This window comes from Phocoena phocoena, chromosome 8, assembly GCF_963924675.1.
Source record: "Phocoena phocoena chromosome 8, mPhoPho1.1, whole genome shotgun sequence".
Classification (NCBI taxonomy): domain Eukaryota; kingdom Metazoa; phylum Chordata; class Mammalia; order Artiodactyla; family Phocoenidae; genus Phocoena; species Phocoena phocoena.
Genome location: NC_089226.1, coordinates 68765448 through 68783944, shown reverse-complemented (window position 1 = coordinate 68783944; position 18497 = coordinate 68765448). Strand labels below are relative to the sequence as shown.

At 35.4% G+C, this 18497-nt stretch overlaps 1 protein-coding gene across 1 annotated transcript in view; it reads left to right on the top strand.

Annotated features, from left to right (window-relative positions):
- COPB1 (COPI coat complex subunit beta 1) overlaps nucleotides 1-18497 on the top strand; it is a 31600-nt gene that overhangs the window by 6863 nt on the left and 6240 nt on the right. Inside the window, exons 5-16 of the mRNA XM_065881757.1 lie at nucleotides 263-355; nucleotides 2297-2434; nucleotides 4782-4901; nucleotides 6529-6636; nucleotides 6720-6866; nucleotides 7582-7727; nucleotides 9141-9237; nucleotides 10349-10509; nucleotides 11376-11496; nucleotides 15422-15649; nucleotides 15814-15993; nucleotides 18182-18326. Of these exons, the coding sequence (XP_065737829.1) occupies nucleotides 263-355; nucleotides 2297-2434; nucleotides 4782-4901; nucleotides 6529-6636; nucleotides 6720-6866; nucleotides 7582-7727; nucleotides 9141-9237; nucleotides 10349-10509; nucleotides 11376-11496; nucleotides 15422-15649; nucleotides 15814-15993; nucleotides 18182-18326 (1684 nt within the window). The remainder of the gene's footprint in view (nucleotides 1-262; nucleotides 356-2296; nucleotides 2435-4781; nucleotides 4902-6528; nucleotides 6637-6719; nucleotides 6867-7581; nucleotides 7728-9140; nucleotides 9238-10348; nucleotides 10510-11375; nucleotides 11497-15421; nucleotides 15650-15813; nucleotides 15994-18181; nucleotides 18327-18497) is intronic.

The following is an 18497-nucleotide window of genomic DNA, read 5'->3' as shown; positions in this document are numbered from 1 at the left end:
ATACCCAGGATCATGTAATACATAATGTCTTTCTACTTGGTTTAGCTGCTAGAAAATTCAGACCCTAGATTTGTGGCCCATTTCTAGAAAATATATTTGACTTTTACATTATGTGTTAACCTTCATTTTTTTCCTTCAATTAATTTTCCTTTGCCCTCATTTCCTCATTTGTTTTAGATTTATTTGTATATATTTTTTAAAGTTCATTAAGTCCTTTTATTGAATGAGGTTGAGTTGGATAAATATATTGTTATTTTTTAAGGATCGAGCTTTGGATTACCTAAGTACTTGTATTGATCAAGTTCAGACATTTGGAGACATTCTTCAGTTGGTTATTGTTGAACTAATTTATAAGGTAAGACTAATCTATAATGGGCAAAATTAAGAGTTTGAGATAAGGTTAAGTAGTCTCTGGGATGCTGCTTAATTGCTAGGATAACATGTTTTAACAGTAGAAATATTTCATATCATGGCCTATTAAAGTCTTCCCCACCCCCTTTGTTTTATCATATTTTCCAAATATTTCCATTCTTTCTAAACCTCCATAAAGAATTCTATGAATAGTCACTGAATAGATTATGAATTAGGCTTTGAAATAAAAGTCAAGATCTTTTCTTGAATACACACCAGACTACTTTTTTTTTTTTGGCTGCACCAGGTCTTAGTTGCAGCATGTGGGATCTTTAGTTGCGGCACACGGACTTCTTACTTGCGGCACATGGACTTCTTAGTTGCAGCATGTGGACTCTCTTAGTTGTGGCATGTGGACTCTTAGCTGTGGCATGGGGACTTCTTAGTTGCTGCATTCAGACTCTTAGTTGCGGCATGTGAACTCTTAGTTGCGGCATGCATGTGGAATCTAGTTCCCCGACCAGGGATCGAACCCTGGCCCCCTGAATTGAGAACGCGGAGTCTTACCCACTGGACCACCAGGGCAGTCCCCACACAAGACTACTTTGGAAATCTAAAAACAAACCAAAAAAAAGTCTTAAGTATTTGTTTGTTCCTGTTTGTAAAAGAGAATAGAAAGACTTTAAATATGTTAATATGACATTGTAAGCCATTGACTCACAGAAAGTTTAAAACTAGATTAGAGATTTGGATTTTAAAATGAAGTACTCTATTGGCAACATTTTAATTTGATATATCCTTCGAAAGAATTGATTTCATCTTAAACGATCTGAGAAAATAAAAGATGCAATAACATCCAGTTTTACTATTGATACCATTGGAGGCCAACAAAAATATTTGTTAGGAATGACTTTTATTGAATAGGGTGGCATGGACAGAATACCCCTAGCAGACACTCTCACTCATTACAACCTCTTTGCTTCTGCAGGAAAGAGGCCCCTTTCAACACAGGGTACCCAGTCATTTGGAACTGGCATTTAAGATGAAACCAGAACTATAAATATATAAATATAATATGTGTAATATATATAAATATAATTCATGTGTATGGTTTAGGGATACCACTGAGAGTCTCAAAAATAGGGATTCTCTGCTATCCAGTGACTTCTTTGTCTGGTAGGATCCAGGTTATAATAAGAGGGAAGAAGTTTTGAGTCATGTTGGAGTAATGGAGATTTGACTATATATTTTAGGAAAATCTAACATACTGACTTCAAAAGAGAAAAAGTAAGGAATATTTGCTTCACAGGTAAAGGTATTGAGATGCATTTAGAACGGGATAGAAAATTATAGTTGTCTTCCCAACATTGAATATGGCCCCAAATAATAAGTAGCAGTACTTGAAAAAGAGGTTATCTTTCTTGCTTTATTTAAGAATTGGTATTTTTCTTTTATCAGCTGTTGAGATTTATATAATCCATCATGTTTCCCTTTTTGACGTGACATCCAGAATAAAAATGTAGGCCCAAATTTAATACCTATTACAGTACCCATATTAACGTACTTAGTTAATGTGTTGTCCTTTCTTTGTTACTTTACATTTTCTCTTTCTATTTCACTTGTGTATAGTACGCATATCTTTAATTATGAGCCATCTAAAAATCTTTATAGAAAGAGTGGAAATATAAAGTATTATTGAATGAATAAATGGATTGAATAGCTGTAACAATTATTTGAAGTAAAACCTATTACTTTCTGAAATTACTAGTGTTGTGTCACAGCGTCTCATCTGACATTGGCCGACATCTTCAGGTGTCCTTATAAGACTATTCTTAGCTTTCAGATTAAGAAAACTAGCATCCCGTAAGCTGGTATCTATTTAAAAAATCTGTTTGAAAGCAAGTGTTCCTGCAGTCAACTGAAACCTAAGTGTTTTCTTCTCCAGGTCTGTCATGCTAATCCATCAGAAAGGGCTCGTTTCATTCGCTGCATCTATAACTTACTACAGTCATCTAGCCCTGCTGTAAAATATGAAGCCGCTGGAACATTAGTGACACTCTCTAGTGCACCTACTGCAATCAAGGTACTCCTTTTTTTGGGGGGGGGTGCCAATTAGATGATAGATATGCTATCTTATCACTTATGATTTAGTGACATTGCAGTTTACTGTGTGGTTACACAGCATTACATGGCATAGAAATAACTACAAATATTAGAAAATTATTTGATTCCTTACGTAGTCTGACTTTGCTTCTTTTCTTTCTTTCTGCTTTCATATGTATATAGGGAGAGAGCAAGAGAGACAGAGAGAGAATAACAGTATTTCTGGTTTCTGGAGAATGACACTCGTATTTTAAGATCTCCACCCATACTTTAGTTACATTAAAAACTAGATCTAGGGCTTCCCTGGTGGCGCAGTGTTTGAGAGTCCGCCTGCCGATGCAGGGGACATGGGTTCGTGCCCCAGTCCGGGAAGATACCACATGCCATGGAGCGGCTGGGCCCGTGAGTCATGGCCGCTGAGCCTGCGCGTCCAGAGCCTGTGCTCCGCAACAGGAGAGGCCACAACGGTGAGAGGCCTGCATACCTGCTAAAAAAAAAAAAAAAAAAAAAAAAAAACGGATCTAGGAAAATGGATACTGGATCCTAAAGGATGGACCCTAAAAAAGTTCCAGTGTATATTTTCAATAATGAAATATTTCTCTTTTTTAGTTTACTCTATCAAGACTATGTGAAGAACCCCTACTATATTCATAGAATGAACTGTTCTAGAAAGCCAGATTGTATAAATAGGAGAATTTACTGCTTTCGCCACCAATACTTAAAAAATTCTTTTCACTTTTTATTTTGAAATAATTTTAGACGTAGAGAAAAGTTGCAAAACTAGGACGAAGTTCCCATTACCCTTCACCCAGCTTCCCATAATGTTCATGTCTTGCATAACAATTGTATAGTTGTCAAAACTAAGAAATTACCATTGGAACAACATTGTTAGCTAAACTATAGACTTTATTCAGATTTCACCAGTTTCTCCACTAAAGATCATTTTCTGTCCCAGGATCCAGTTTAGGATCCCATGTAGCATCTAGTTATCATGTGTTAGCGTCCTCCAGTCTGTGACAGTTCCTCAGCCCTTCCCTGTTTTTCATGACATTGACACTTTTGAAGAGTACTGGGTCAGTTTGTTTGTAAAATATCCCTTAATTTTGGTTTGTCTGGTGTTTTTTCCTAATCAGATTAAGGTTATGCATTTGGGCGAGGGGGAAATACCACAGAAGTGATGCACCATTCTCAGTGTATCATATCTAGGAGTATATGATGCTGATACATCGTCTTACTGGTGATGTTAACCTTGATCGTTTGGTTAAGGTGGTGTCTGCCAGATTTCTCCACTGTTGAGTTATGATTTTTCCTTTTGTAATCAATCAATATCTTGAGAAGATACTTTGAAACTGTACAAATATCCTATTTCTCCTCTGACTTACACCGACTAATTTTAGCACCTATCAGTGAATCTTTTCTACAACAGTTACTACTATGATATTCTAATGGTGATTTTCTGTTACCCTTATTCTACACGTATTATTTGGAGTTCTTCCGCAAGGAGGAGCTGTCCCTTCTCCTTCATCCTTTCTTCCCTCCCTCCCTCTCTCCTTTCCTTCTTTCTTTCTTTATATCAATATGGATATTTTATTCTGTGGATTATAATCCAATATTATTATTTATTTTGTTGATCAAATTGTTCTAGCTTTGGTCATTGGGAGATCTTTCAGGTTTGCTCCTTTGTCCTTTGCTTTTAATGACTCAGGGCCATCTTTATATACTTGAGTTTTCTGTACCGTAATGCAGGTGTGTTAGAGTTTGCACCTAAACTAAAAGATGCTCAATAGCTAAACTATTTGGGATTCTCTGTCAGCTTTTTTCTCCCTTGTTCCTTTGGTTCAGCCCTTAATTTTTGGGGGGCCTCTTACTGCTGTGGCCTCTCCTGTTGCGGAGCACAGGCTCCGGACATGCAGGCTCAGTGGCCATGGCTCACGGGCCCAGCCACTCCACGGCATGTGGGATCTTCTCAGACCGGGGCACGAACCCATGTCCCCTGCATCGGCAGGCGGACTCCCAACCACTGCGCCACCAGGGAAGCCCAGCCCTTAATTTTTGCCTGTTAACAAGTGTTTCTGCCTGTAACAGCCCCTTTTCATCCTTTTAATTTGTGATGCTTCTGATTTTTTGTAACCTTGAAAACAATAATGAAATTTGTTAGAACTTAGGAAATAGAGGGACACATTCCTCTGGGAAAAATGCATAAACTTTTAGTGCAGTAATGGTAAATGTATTTTGGTTTCTTGGAGGCTTTATTTGTTTCTTATTTTCAGATTCTGTGTTTAAGGTAGGTGAATGTGTTCTTAAAATATATTTCTCTTTTCATATAGGCTGCTGCTCAGTGTTACATTGATTTAATTATTAAGGAGAGTGACAACAATGTAAAGCTCATAGTTCTGGATCGATTGATAGAACTGAAAGAACATCCTGCTCATGAACGAGTACTACAGGTAGGTGTTTTCTAAAAGAGAGAAATCCTCAATAAAATCTTTTTACAAATTGAGATAATTCCTAAGACTTACTGTCTTGGTTAGCTTACATGCCTGGAGACTGGGCAGTTTAAATTTTGGTCAACTAAGGTGTAACTCTTGAAGCACCATAGCCTTTTGGGATATTGTCTTTGTTATAAAAAAACATTTCTAACATGAATTAATATGTTACCTTTTATCTTTTCTATTTGTACTGCACTTGGTGTTCTTAGCAGTAGAGATATATTTGTTTTAATTTTAATATAATTTACATTTCTTGGAAAATAATTATACCAACTGAGAATAAAGATGATTAGATTCTAGAAAATTATCAGCATACCTATTTAATCTGTGAGAATGGTTGTTACAAAAATAAAGCCCCATGGTACAAATAGAGCTAAATTCAATGATGATCCTGGATCAGAATAACAACAAAAAATTTGCTATAAAGGACATTATTGGGACAGTTGGAGAAATGTGAATATAGACTCTATTATTCAATAGTATTGTGATCAATGTTAAGTTCTCTGAATTTGAGAATTTTACGGTGGTTATATAAGAAATTTTTCTTGAATATACACTAAAACATTTAGGAGTAGAGAGAGTATGACAAAGCAAATGTAATAAGATATTAACAACTGGCAGATGTAAGTGAAGGTTATACAGTTAATTCATTCTTAAAATTTATAGAACATTTTTATCAGAGAAATTTTTAAAAATAGAAAGTTTTAAAGAAGTAAAATATTTTGTTTTGCTATATTTAAAAATACTTACTTGCTATAGATTTTTAAGTATGCTTCTTTAAAATATTAGTTTCCTGCAGAGCCAAAATAACATTATCACACTTAACAAAATTGTTAATAATTTCTTAATATTATCCAGTTTTCCCAGATGTCCCTAAAACGCCCTTTAGTTTTGTTTTTCCAGTTCATGACCAAACATCACATCTGGTTGTGATGTATGTGGTTGTGATGTATGGTTCCTTAAGTCTCTTAATTTGAGCAGTATCGTTTTTTCGTGACACTGACTTGTTCAAGAGACCAGACCAAGTGTCTGGACTCCTTCTGGATGTGTCTGGTTACTTTCTTTGTGTCATTTAGCTTGTTCCTCTTGACTTTTGTATTTCCTATAAACTGTAAGTTTGAGCTAAAGCTTGATAGGGCTTCCCTGGTGGCGCAGTGGTTGAGAGTCCACCTGCCGATGCAGGGGACGTGGGTTCATGCCCCGGTCCGGGAAGATCCCACATGCCGCGGAACGGCTAGGCCCGTGAGCCATGGCTGCTGAGCCTGCGCGTCCGGAGCCTGTGCTCCGCAACAGGAGAGGCTACAACAGTGAGAGGCCCGTGTAGCGCAAAAAAAAAAAAAAAAAAAAACTTGATAGAGTCATGAGTAAACATTTTCAATGTGAATGCATCACATGTGATATTATATACTTCATATTGCCTTATATCAGGCGACTCAAATTACCTGGTTTTTCCACCAGTAGTAATTTTATTATAGATCAAAGAATTAAGGTCATGAGGGACAGAATCCTTTATTCTACAGTTAGGATTTTCTTCTTGTGACTAGAAATACTGGTGTTAATTCTGGATTTTTTTGTTCTTTTTCAGGATCTGGTTATGGACATCCTAAGAGTACTGAGCACACCAGACTTAGAAGTACGCAAGAAAACTCTGCAGTTAGCACTGGATCTTGTCTCCTCTAGGAATGTCGAAGAGGTAAAACAAAACTTTGACAGCACTTTGTAAGCTGTCAAGCCAAACATGATGTCATTCTCACTTATTTTTACTTTGTTCTATAGCTGGTTATTGTCCTTAAGAAGGAAGTGATTAAAACAAATAATGTGTCAGAGCATGAAGATACTGACAAATACAGACAACTCCTTGTGCGAACATTGCATTCCTGTTCTGTCCGATTTCCAGATATGGCTGCAAATGTTATTCCTGTGGTATGTAATTCCAATGATCTTAACTTTGAAATTCTCTAAAAATAAAAGTTAAATTCTAGTTATTTAACAGTTAAACTCTGGAAATCTCAACAGTCTGTACTCACTAAATCTCATGGTCAGAAGGGATCTTTATGTTTACAATTAAGCTCAAAAGGATAAGGACTCTGACTTCTTTCTCTTACATCTTCACCAAAAAAATAAACAAACAAAAAAAAATAGTGACAAAAATACTTCCACATATTATTGCAATTAATGTTTGTTACAGTTCCCTAAAGTAAAATTATTCTTTGTGTGTAGATTATTCAGTGGGATTTTACCTCTTAAAGTTGAAGGATTTAATTAGAGGAAAAATTAACATACCCAGAATATTCTGTTTTCTGTCATTGTCAGATAAATTAGGTATGTTATTGGAATTTGGAATTTTGACTTCGAGCTCTGAATTTTCTCTAAAATGATTTTTTACTTTTAGTTACAACTTAGATGTGTCCAGTTATTTTGACTTGTGGATTTCCAGCTTCTGTTTTATCATGTGTTTTGTAATAAACTGAAAAGCCATCATGACTTTGTTTACATAATGGTGCTTGTCTCTCAACTTACGTTTTGTTGTGTATTTGAAAAGTATTATTTATATTCTTTGTAAACTTAATTTACTTATTAAACCTTAGATAATTTTCTTTCTGAAAACATGTAATCGTTATCCATTTTTTTCTTTTAGTTAATGGAATTTCTCAGTGACAGTAATGAAGCAGCAGCTGCTGATGTCTTGGAGTTTGTTCGTGAAGCCATTCAGCGCTTTGATAACCTGAGAATGCTTATTGTTGAGAAGATGCTTGAAGTCTTTCATGCTATCAAATCTGTCAAGTAGGTTTAAAATCTGTTTAAATGTAAAGTCAAATAAGCATTTTACCAATTTCTGTTTTTTTGGGTTTTTTTGTGGTACGCGGGTCTCTCACTGTTGTGGCCTCTCCCGTTGCGGAGCACAGGCTCCAGACACGCAGGCCCAGCGGCCATGGCTCACGGGCCCAGCCGCTCCGCGGCATGTGGGATCTTCCTGGACCGGGGCATGAACCCGCGTCCCCTGCATCAGCAGGTGGACTCTCAACCACTGCGCTACCAGGGAAGCCCCCAACTTCTGTTTTTAAGGGTTAATTGATAGACAATATAGGGAAAGAGAGGTGTCTCAACACAGTCAGAACAAAATAAATGTCAGAAACATGTCACCCCTACTCTCACCCTTAGTTAACCCAAAATCTATGCACAAAATAAAATTTTTGGCCCATGTGATGTAGGTAGGTTTCTCTATTCTCATTTCCTCTAAAACATTGTAAATCCTGAAGTGACTAAGGAACATATTCTTAAAAGGTATCATTTTGGGGATACCATTATTATTTATATCCCCCCTTTAGCATTTACTGAAGTGAAGGATTGAAAATACAACCTAAGTCTGAATTGTTTCCTTTCAGGTAGCCTTTGCTAATGAGAAAGGACGTTGCATCCAAATTTTGCTTCATGTAAATCATCTCATAGACTGTAGTAGACTTGCATTATATCTGCCTGTATAGAAAAGAAGGGACTACAAAATTGGTTTTATGATATGAAGATGTATTGATATTTATGGAAGTGAGAAAGATTTGCTTCCTTTCTGGGAAAAAAAAAAACAACATATCAAAGTTTAGCTTTTGGCAGCCATAATCTCTTAGAGCTTCAGTTTCTAGAATTTTTTTGAATAAATTTAATGAAAATCTTAGGGAAAAGATGACTGAAGACTTTATTCAGTTTAACATTTTTTAATTAGAAAATTGTTGCTTTCTTTATGTTTTTGGTCTTCTTGTTATGATCCTCTGCATTCCTTCCTTTTTCATTGTTCTTTTCAGCCTCCTGCCTCTTCAGTGAATTACTTTTTATATTAAAATAATACATTTTTTGTAGTGATAAGTTATAAAATCAAATTTACCTTAAATTTGGTCCTAAATGGAAGATAACACGTTTCTGGGAAACATTTTGGTATTTTATTTTTACTACTAGGTTTACCAGTTGTAGAATGTTCCTAAAAATGATGGATAAGACGCTTACTTTCCTTTTAATCCTTGTGATTTCAAGAGAGAATCAAAGAAACGTAGTGTCTTTGTTATATTCTTCCTTAATATTTCATCCATAGTCCCTCACAACTGCAGAATATTGTTTTCTTGCTTAAGCTTAAATTCACAAAGAAAGATCACTGCTTCAAGATTTGTTGGCAGAATCAGTGTTTCAGAACTTGTATTCTTGCTATAGGATTTACCGAGGAGCATTATGGATCCTGGGAGAATACTGTAGTACCAAGGAAGACATTCAGAGTGTGATGACTGAGGTCCGCAGGTCCCTTGGGGAGGTATGTTTTACTTTTAGTAAATTCTACTTCATATGGTGATTTTTTACTTTAGTAAACTGACTTTTATGTGGTGATTTGCTTTTGTGTTTTTATTTAGTAGTGCTTGGGCTAAAGAACACTGAAAAAATTTTAATTACACAGATAATTAAGGCTTTGGGCAATGGGAAATTAGGAGAGTTGCCCTCCCCTACATTGAGCCATAACACCTGTTCTTTCATCTGTATTATTTACCCTTCTGGATAAGATTTTATTTGAACAAAAGGTTCTGTGTTTTAAAAAAAGAAAAAGACTTGTAAAACTCTGCTTAATCCTCTGTGTAATGAAAAAAGAATGCATATATTATAAGAACGGGGCTGACTTTAGAATATGTATTTATGTACTAAAACTGGCAGTATTTCCTCATCCAAACAACCATATGGTAGAATAGAAAGAACAGTGCTTGTTAGGAGCCTGGATTCCAGTCTTTCTTCTGCCAGTAATTAGCTCTGGGTCTTTGGATATAAGTCCCTAAACCTGACTGGACATCAGGTTTTTCATCTATATAATAAAGGAGTCGATAGATAATGATTGAAGACTCTTAGAGCTCTTAAGTTAGATGATAGACTGGTGTTGAGAAATAAATACAAAGTATCCATTTGGTTTAAAGAGGAAGTTGATGAAGTTATTATGTACAAATAAGTTAGATTTATTTCATTTTATGGAAGGATGGGTGCTGGTTTTGGTTAGTATTTCAAGGGAAGGGATGGAGAAGAAGAATAAGGCTTAGTGAGTATCTCCTTTGTCTTATAGTCAGTGTCCTAAGCATTTTCCTATTAAGTAACTTGTGTGGAAGGAATTAAGATTTCCATTTAACAGATTAGGAAACTGAGGCTCAAAGTGGTTTAATTAATTTTCCCAGAACCATACAACTAAAAGTGGCATCCAACTCCAAAGCCCCTGTTCTCACTACATCACCCTGGGAAGGAATGAAAACTGAAAGCAGAGTCCCAAGTTCCAAAAATCCCATTGTGGGAATAGTTCTGTAAAGAACTGTAGAAATGATTGAATATTTAAATATGTTTTGCTTGCTACTGATATTATTATTAAATTGATGTTTCCAATTGATTTTTAGATCCCAATTGTAGAGTCAGAAATTAAAAAAGAAGCTGGTGAATTAAAACCTGAAGAAGAAATAACTGTGGGGCCAGTTCAGAAGTTGGTAACTGAAATGGGCACCTATGCAACACAGAGTGCCCTTAGCAGTTCCAGACCCACCAAGAAAGAGGAAGAAAGGTAATTTGTGGCACCTGTGCCCTGCCAGCTACACCTCTATGATTACTCCCGTGTCTAAAACAGTCAAATTATTTCTTTTTCTTATAATTGATAGTTTCCTCTTTTGACCCAAATGGAAATTTTTGCCATATAAGATACTTGAAAGGAGAATGATGTTTTACGTTCTTTCCCCCAGAAATTGTGTTAATAGTTTTAATCCTCTGCTCCTTATAACTGTTCTCATTGAAATAACTGTGTTCTGTTTAAACTAAAATTATTTTACTCATGTAGAAAATGCTAAGTGGAGGTAACTGATGATATTTGAGTTTTGTTGCCTTTTTACATTTGGAAAACATATTTTGAAGATTTTCCACTTCTAATTGATGGAATAAAATTTTGATGTTTTCCTCCTTATTTTGTTCTCAATTTTATAGTGAAGTTGATGAAAATTTGCCTAAAATTTTAATGGCTACTATGTACTAGGCATTGGGTTAAATAAAGAGTTTGTGTCATATAGTCTTTGACAGTATCCTGTTGATTAGCCATATTTTATAGAGGAATTTGAGGCTTAGAGAGGTTTGCAACTTACCCAGAGGGACATAATAAATAAGTAGATAAGCTGGGGTTTTAATGTAGCTTATTGGTTTCAGTATATGCACCTTTAACCATTTTCTCTTTCCCTATTCATTTAGCTCTTTTATCATTTGAAGATAAGTGTTAAAGCCATGTGATTTTTTCTTTTTCCTTTTTCATTCTGAGAGCTAAAGAGGGAACCATAATTGAGATCCCTATCACTGAAGGGTGGCACTGAGAGTATTCAGTAGGCTTCCTTGAGTCCTTGATGGCTGAGAAGTTGGTGGCTTTCACTTTCCCTGATTGCTTTGCAGACCTCCCCTGCGAGGATTCCTTCTGGATGGAGATTTCTTTGTGGCTGCCTCGCTTGCCACAACTCTGACCAAGGTTGCCTTGCGCTATGTAGCTTTGGTTCAGGAGAAGAAAAAGCAAAATGTAAGTTCATTTATCCTACATTTACCCAACAAATGAATCTTGAGAGCTTATGCTCTAGTTGGGGAAATGGACAAAGTGATATAGCATAACATGTATACAACCTAATGACTGTAAAATTGACAAAGTAATGTAATAACAATAGCGCGTGATTAGTCCAGTGGAAGTGATACAAGGGTTTATGAGGTTATTTCTGCTTGCTGGGATTAGTCAGGGCCCAGTGAAGGAAATGTCTCTCCCTCCAGCATCTTCATCCTGTCAGTTACTGTCTGTTTTATCCTAGAAGTGCCTCTTAAATGTATTCCTGTTTCTACAGTACATACCTTCATTGTAGCGTCTGACCATTCTGACTGTATGTTAATTTACAATAATGTACTTTCATTCCACCCAACCCCTACTACCATCCTTTGTGTCATTGTCCTATATTTTATTTCTACATGTCATGTTATCCACCCTGTGATGTACTGTTGTTATTTTTGCTTTAAATAGTCAGTTGTCTTTTTAGTATATATTCACCATTTCTTTCCCATTTCTTATTTATCTAGTGTCCAGACTCAGGTAGGGAAGGGGGACATACTTAGCAAGTTGTAAGAAGTTGAGAGTTGAGAACAGGACAAAGTTCACGTACCTTCCTGGGTGGGTTTTTGTTTTTGTTTTTTCATATTTTTCTTCATGGTAAAATGTACATAACATAAAATTTGCCAGTTTAACTGTTCTTAAATGTACAGTTCAGTGTCATTAAGTATATTCAAATTGTTGTGCAGCCATTATCACTGTCCCTCTCCAGAACTTTTTCATCATCCCAAACTGAAACGACCCAGCAAACAGTAACTCCCCATACTCCCTCCCCTAGCCCCTGGCAACCACCATTCTACTCCTCTCCCTCTATAAATTTGCCTATTCTACATACCTAATATAAATGGAATCATACAATATTTGTCCTTCTGTGACAGGCTTATTTCATTTAGCATGTCTTCAAGGTTCATTTGTATGGAAGCATTGTCAGAATTTCTTTCCTTTTTAAGGCTATATAATATTTTGCTGTTTCTGTATATCCATTCATCCATTATAAATGGTCAATTTTCTTCCAAGTATTTTTTTTAATGAGAAAAAAGTTATATTTGCCCACATATTTACCACTTATGGTGCTTTTCATTCCTTTGTATAAATGCAGATTTCTATCTGATATTTTCTTTCTGACCATTATAAATGGTCAATTTTCTTCCAAGTATTTTTTTTAATGAGAAAAAAGTTATATTTGCCCACATATTTACCACTTATGGTGCTTTTCATTCCTTTGTATAAATGCAGATTTCTATCTGATATTTTCTTTCTGCCTAAAGAACTTGATTATTTTTATAATGTAGGTCTGCTGCTGATGAATTCTCTCAGCTTACATTTGCCTGAAAAAAATCTTTACTTTGCTTTCATTAAAAAAAAAAATCTCTGTGGTAGAATTGTGAACGTTTTTATTTTATTTTTGTTCATATCTTTTTTCACATTGCTAAAATAATGAGTGATGTATTAAAAACTAATGAGAAAAAAATCACTCATGGTTAGAGCACTGAAGTACAAATCTTGTTAATTTTGTGCTGGCGATAGATAGAAACATCAAAAGATGGAATTACATTACCAGATATAGTAACAAAAATCTTTCCTTCCTCAGAAAGAGTTCATTATGGCTTTTAATAATGATCACTTTTTCCCCTAGTAGTGATCATTTTGTGTTTTACAATACTGCAGTTTCACTTAACTTTATAACATTTTCCCATGTTATTCTAAACCCTTCCTAATCATAATAATATTTAATAGCTGCATAATAGTCCGTTAGATTCTTTCATTTACTCAAACCTCCATATAATTAGACATTTTCTTTTTAGATTAGGGACTTTCAAAGGATTTTTTTTTTAATTTCCATCTTATAGATTTCCTTATAAATGAGGTTTAGAGGGTCGGGTAAAATTACAAGATGTATTATCTCTTTTTTATTGACTAATTTTATTTATGGGCAGTAATTTACTTTGTAACTCTCTGTGGGCCATTATTTATTTATTCAGGTCTTGTCTGTTCTTTAAATTATGCTTTTTAAAAATCTCCAGCATTTTATGTCTCAGTTCTGCAAGTTGGGAGACCATTTGCTGATACCTGCTTAAGAGAACTGGATTTCTGGTAACATACCTGGTTCAGCAAGTTTGTGACCTTTGATACGAGGCAGAAGGAAGTTTGGTTGTTTATCACCATACCGGCTCTCCTTCATTTATGCCTTTTCCGACACTCTTCATTTTTTCATGTAGATCTGACTTTCTCTCTGGTATCATATACCTTCTGCCTAAAGATTTTGCTTTAACTTTTCTTGTAGTGCAGGTCTGTTGGCAGTTAATTCTTTTGGTTTTTGTTTGTCTGAAAAAGTCCTTCTCCTTCATTTTTGAAAGATATCTTTGCAGATGTAGCATTCTGGGTTGACAGTTTTTTTCTTTTAGTACTGTAGAGATGTTGCTTCATTGTCTTCTGGCTTTCTGTACTATCAAGATGTAGCTCCTGTGTCTCTGTGTGGAATGTGTCCCGTTTTCTTCTGGCTTGTTTTGGATTTTCTCCTTATCACTATAATTTCAAGTTTCAGTAATTTGATTAGGATATGCTTTGGTGTGGTTTTCTTGTTTGCTTTTGGTTCATTGAGCTTCTTGGATATGTGGTTTTGTAGTTTTCATCAAATTCAGGAATTTTTTGGCCGTTATTTCTTTAGCTACTTTTTTCTGTCCCCCTCCTCTTTCCCCTCCTTCTGGAGACAATATCTAGGCTCAAAGGATTATCACACTTACTCTTCTGAGGTTTTTTCCCAGGCTTCTGGTAGTTTTTTCACGTATGTATGCTGATCAATACTCAGCCAAAGACATTTTGACAAAGATATAAAGCATGTGTCAGGATAATGCTACATGAGACTAAAAAAGTAAGTCGAATTCACTGGTGGAAGACCTTGAATAGCAGGCTGAGTGATAGGGACTTCAACATGAAGGCTGTAGGAAATCATTGAAGGTATTTGCATGTGGAGTGAAATGATTGGTGCCCAATAAAGATTAAGATAGTAGGTAACCACACTTAGCATCACCAGTAACAGGACAACCTGACATTATGTGCCTCCTAATGCAATACAATAAGATAATGCAAAACATTACCTATCTTGTACTCTAACTAAAAGTGGAGAACATTCTGTAGAACAGCTAGCCTGGGCTCTTTAAAAGAAATCATTGTGATGGAAAACAACACAGAAAACCAGGGGACTGGTCTAGGTTAAAAGGAGCTAAGAAGAATAATAGTCAAATAAAGTGCATGAAACTGGTCCTGGGTTAAAAAAAAAAAAACATTTTGTGACAATTAGGAAGATTTAGTTCAGTTTGGGGTGTAGTAGATATATTTTGGAACTGTTACATTTCTTAAGTGAGATGATGATATTATGATTATAAAGGAAACTGTCCTGGTCCTTAAGAGATGTATGCTAAACATTTATGAATTAAAGATTCTTACTTTCATATGTTAAGCCAAAAAAATAAGTGTACCTATATAGGTAGAGTAAGAAAGCAATTATAGCAGAATATTAACAATCCGTGAAGTGTATCATTCTTTTAACTTTCCGTAGTTGGAAAGATAAAAGATAGCATTGGCCTGTGAGGGGTTAGAGTAAGAGAAAATAGTTTAAAAACCACTTCTGTCTATCAGTTAAGGGTTAATGAAGATTTTAGAGGGTGGCAGTTAGAATAGAAAGGAGGGAAAAGGGTGCAAAAAAACAGGGAGATAAAATCTAAAATATTTGAAATCTTATTCAGGTGAAGTGAAAATTAGGTTTATTTCTTGGATTGTGAGTTATAATAAAGTGACATTATTGCATTTGGAGAAGCCTGACAATAAATAAGCCATTTCTTTCCTTATCTAGTCTTTTGTTGCTGAGGCCATGTTGCTCATGGCCACTATCCTGCATTTGGGAAAATCCTCTCTTCCTAAGAAGCCAATTACAGATGATGATGTAGATCGAATTTCCCTGTGCCTCAAGGTCTTATCTGAATGCTCACCTTTAATGAATGACATTTTCAATAAGGAATGCAGACAGTCCCTTTCTCACATGTTATCTGCTAAACTTGAAGAAGAGAAATTATCCCAAAAGGTAAGGTATATATGATAAAGCCATAATAGTGCTTTTTGGTTTTATTGTTGTTGCTGTTGGTTTTTCAGTCCTCATGTGTGAGGGCTTGTCCCTGTTGAAGGCCTACAAAAAGCTATCTTTTTTTCCATATTAAAGAGAGATGGTATATTGTATTTTCAACACAGAAAGAATCTGAAAAGAGGAATGTGACAGTACAGCCTGATGACCCCATTTCCTTCATGCAACTAACTGCTAAGAATGAAATGAACTGCAAGGAAGATCAGTTTCAGCTGAGTTTGCTGGCAGCAATGGGTAACACACAGAGGAAAGAGGCAGCAGATCCCCTAGCATCTAAACTTAACAAGGTAACAAAATGTCAAATACACTGGCGAGTTATTTAAATTGGCTACTTAAGAAAGTAGTAATCAGGAAGTTGTTGGTCTTGCTGTTTTTAAAAGGAAAAATAACTCGTACAGCATCAGTTTTTGTCAAGTTACTCTGATTGATAGGTTCATTAAACATGAATTGAAACTCGGTGCAGCCTGATACTTTACTATATGATGGCACTGTTAAGTCCCAGAGATGAGTTTTAACTTGTTCCAGTTGTGTGTCAAATTACCACAAAGTGAAACATAGCGCTGAGGGATCCTTAGTGGTTGACTAAAACTTTTAAAAGGGCACTAGCCTCTTCCCCAACACCCTGCCCTCAAGTTTCTCCTGTCCCCTGCTACTTTAAACAGGACAATTACACTTTTATAGTCTTAATATATTGAGTTCCGAATAGGATTTCATTAGGAAAATTGTTCTAATCTCTCTCTACTCAGATGTTAAATTTACAAATCTGGTTTAATCCTTCCTCCATTAGATGAGTAACATTCTCAAATTGGTTTTGTTGACCAAGATAAGATCAGTGGCAGAATAGGAACTACTGAAACACTTTTTCTCCCTTAGAATTGGGAATTGATATTGACAATATTACAGTTATAAAATTTTTCAATTTATTTTTTAAAATTGTGGTAAAGTTTACATAACATCAAATTTACCCTCTTAACTATATTTAAGTGTACAGTTCAGTGGCATTAAGTATAGTCACGTTATTGTGCAACCATCACCACCGTCCATATCCCCTGAACTTTTTTCATCTTGCAAAGCTGAAACTCTATACCCATTAAACAATAATTCCCCATTCCCTTCTTCCCTCAGCCCTTGGCAACCACATTCTACTTTTTATCCCAATGAATTTGGCTATTCTAGGTACCTTATGTGGAACCATACAGTTTTATCCTTTTGTGATTTGTTTAGTTCACTTAGCCTAATGTCTTCAAGGTTCATCCATTTTGTAGCATGTGTCAGAATTTCTTTCCCCTTTAAGGCTGGGTATACTTCACTGTGAATATATACCACGTTTTGTTTATCCATTCATCTGTTGATGGACATTTCGGTTGCTTCCACCTTTGGCTGTTGTGAATAATTCTGCCATGAATGTGGACGTTCAGATATCTCTTCGAGGTTCTGCTTTCATTTCTTTTGGGTTAAACCCAGAAGTGGAATTGGTGGATCATAGTGATTCTGCTTTAATTTTTTGAGGACCACTATACTGTTTTACATAGCAGCTGCACTGTTTTACATTCCAACCTTCAATGCAGAAGGATTCTGATTTCTCCATATCCTTGCCAACACTTCCTTTTTATTTCTTTTGTAGTAACCATCCTAGTGGATGTGAAGTGATATCTTGTTGTGGTTTTGATTTGCATTTCCCTAATGATTAGTGATGTTGGACATCTTTCTGTGTGCTTATTGGTCATTTATATATCTTCTTTGGAGAAACGTCTATTCAAGTCCTTTGCATATTTTTTAATCTGGCTGGTTGTTTTCTTTGTGTTGAGTTGTAAGATTTCTTTATATATTCTGGATACAAGTCCCTTATCAGATGTATGATTTGCAGATATTTTCTCCCATTCTGTGGGTTGTCTTTTCACTCTGCTAATATCACTTCACATCCAGAGTATATATAACACTTTAAAAGGATCCTTGATGTACAAAAGTTTGTAAATTTGATGTAGTCCAATTTACCCATTTTTTTCTTTTGTTGCTTATGTCTTTGGTGACAATATTATATACTCTGGATGTTTTAAAAAAAATTTTTTTTGGTCGGGGAACATCTAAAAATTTATCTTTGTGGAATTACAAGTGTTTCTTGCTTGTAATTATTTTTCCTGAGTTTGGGTAACAGCTAGTGAGTTTAGGTGCTTAGGGATTTAACTGAAAATGTATGCAAATATATTCAGTTCCTAAGTTAGGATAATGTTTAATGCATTTGCTGAACATATTTAACGTCTTTCTACTACTGAGCTGTAAAGTGTAGGACCTGTTATTTTTAATGTCTGAGTTTCAGTTACACGTCTACATTACAAAACAATTTTATTATACATTTCAAATGACTGGTCTAATCTAAGCACATCTGTTAATTACCTAACAGACTTAGTCCTTTGGCTAGGATATGTTTGGTTCAATTGTCTCAGTCATTTGACTATCTTTATTTTTGTTTGACAGGTCACCCAATTAACAGGTTTCTCAGACCCTGTATATGCAGAAGCTTATGTTCATGTCAACCAGTATGATATCGTCCTGGACGTACTTGTTGTGAACCAAACCAGTGATACCTTGCAGAACTGCACGTTAGAGTTAGCTACTCTGGGTGAGGAAATTTACCATAACAGAAAGATATCGTTACATAGTAAATCTTTATGACAGATTGTTAAGAGAAGTACACGAGTCTTAGTATAAGAATTCTCTTGAGCCCTTTGTGACATTTTGAATCAAGTCTTAGTTTTACATTTTATATTTAGTCTCCTTCTATTCCAATTTT